The 2,221-nt window shown below is 48.3% G+C and overlaps 1 protein-coding gene across 4 annotated transcripts in view; it reads right to left on the bottom strand.

The window, feature by feature from the left end:
• LOC104522964 (cytoplasmic FMR1-interacting protein 2) overlaps positions 1-1,696 on the bottom strand; it is a 43,782-nt gene extending 42,086 nt beyond the window's left edge. For all 4 annotated transcript variants that reach the window (XM_029084356.1, XM_010165393.1, XM_029084357.1 and 1 more), the window contains exon 1: positions 1,580-1,696. In XM_029084356.1, the coding sequence (XP_028940189.1) occupies positions 1,580-1,696 (117 nt within the window). The remainder of the gene's footprint in view (positions 1-1,579) is intronic.
• Positions 1,697-2,221: the final 525 nt, after the last annotated feature.

Consider the following 2,221-nt stretch of genomic DNA (forward strand, 5'->3'; position numbering starts at 1 on the left):
ATAAACACACAGAAAGGGCAAGGAACGAGATGTCTGGAAAACATAAATACGAAAGTCAGCACTCATCCAGATGCTATTATCAGCACTAGTGTTGCTCTTGCAAGCAGATGCTTTGGGAGGAACAATTGTTTTGGAAGTTGAGCTACTGCTGTGGGTCAGGACAGGAGAGCAAGAAAGTGCAGAGCAAGGTGGGGGATGATAAAAGCAGCTCCTCAGCCTCTGCACCGAGTGCCCATTCACGTGCTCTGTGCTCAGGTAATTTCCTTCAGGTAATTTCCTTCATGAAGGCTGGCTGATGGCATTTGCTGGAGGGCGGAGTGTACAGAAGTCCCAGGCACCCAGAGCTGCTCCTTGCAATGACATTAGCATTGCAGCAACCACGCTCACCTCAAGAACTGATTTCCTGAGTAGGAAAAGCCAGAGCGCGGACGTGTGGCCACAGGGCTACTCTTCTTAGTGCCTCCAGGACATCGCATGTGACTAATGTGACAACAAAAGCTGAGATTGCAAACGCATTTATGGCTAGCAGGGGAGAGGGCTACATACAAACCAAGCATGAGGAGGAAACAAGCTAGGCCAATGTATTTAGATGCAGTTTAGAGGAGGTTTTTAGGCTCAGCTGGACCCTGAGCCTCTCACAGGACACAAGCCAGCAAAGAGTAAAAACTATTTAAAGAAGTGAGAAGCAAAAACAATATCAAGATTTTCTAGGGAAAGCTGAAATTTGAGCAGCCCAGAACTGCCTTTGGGTCTGATAACCTGTAGAGATACTAACGCTACTGAACGAGCCCACAGTCTGACCTGCTGAAAGAGATACTGTAATTTCAGACCCTTGCATACATGGCACAGCAATCACTGTGCGGGTGCATTTATTCACTGCCATGGGTAAGTCATGAATTCAGGAGTGGCAGGATGGAGACAGTAACCCCATATTATATTTAACCCTGGGTGTGTGCTGTAGGGTAGGGCGTGGTGGCCCAGCAGCCAAGGCATCCTGCTGCGGATCCAAATACAGGAGGTTGAGCCTTGCCCTGGGCTCATGCCAAGCTTTGCTTGGTCAGTGCAGCTGCAGCTAAATCTGTGGTTGTTCGAGGCAGAGAAGTGATTCTAGCAACTGCCCTCCCTTGCATGCCATCAGCTCCCCAGACCGGCAGCTCCAGCTGTGCGAGCGGCACAGGCCGGCCAAAGTCAGGCAGAACTTTTATTTTGACCTACTTAGATGCATGCACTACCATAAAAAGGAAGCACAAAAATATGTGCATAATAAAACATCACTGAGAACTTTCTGCTGTTATCACAAATCTTATCTCCTGCTTCTTACCCGTTCATGCACTCTGGTCCTCATTTTTAACCTCCCTACGTCTTGCTCAGCCTTGAAGATCCCTTTCACCAATCTCTAGCGCTTTCCTTTTAAAGCCTTTGGGAACAGATCTGTGGCTCGATCTGTTCTGAACATTTCCTTAAACATGGTGAACCCAGGATGTTTTCAGTTAGTTCTCATAGCACCATGTGTCCCTGTGCTTTGCACGAGCTACTGGAACAACCCTCCCTGTCCCACCACCTCGGGAGCTGAAGGTACCTGGTACATGATGGAGGACGGAGGTGGTTCGATGCATGGCTGCTGGTCTGGCAGAGGCAGCTCCTCCAGCAAGTCCACGTTGGACAAGGCATCCTCTAGCGTGACGTGAGTAGTCATGGTTCTGGATGTTCAGTTTCCACACTAAATCCAAAGGAAAAGAGAGGGTGATAGACAGACAGCAGACAGAAGAGCAAGTGGGGAAGTGCCAAGGGACAAAACCAGAACCACGACTGACTGGCACTGCAGCAGACATGATCCCAGTTTATCTTGTTTTCCTTTTCTTATGTGTTTAACCTACATCTCTATGTCATCTCTCCTTCCGTGATTCAGCAGCAGAGTAAGAATGCAGAAGAGGAACACAACTACCCACCCATGCCCTTCTCTGCTTAACTACGCAAAACTGCTTAAGACTGAGCAGAGCTGGGTGCTGCAGTGCAGCTTTAGCAGCCCCGAGTGAAAGCACGTGCTCTCTGAAATGCAAAGCAGCGCTATCAAAAATATCTCTTGAAACAGCACAATTAGAAAAGTATGACCGATGTCAACACTCACATGCTCTCTCCTTCTCACACACATGAACAGCGCTGGAAACTGTAAATAACAAAATGCACTCTCAAAGGTGAACCGGAAAGGATCGAGTGCTGC

This window comes from Antrostomus carolinensis, unplaced genomic scaffold (genome assembly GCF_000700745.2).
Source record: "Antrostomus carolinensis isolate BGI_N321 unplaced genomic scaffold, ASM70074v2 scaffold13663, whole genome shotgun sequence".
Taxonomy (NCBI): Eukaryota; Metazoa; Chordata; class Aves; order Caprimulgiformes; family Caprimulgidae; genus Antrostomus; species Antrostomus carolinensis.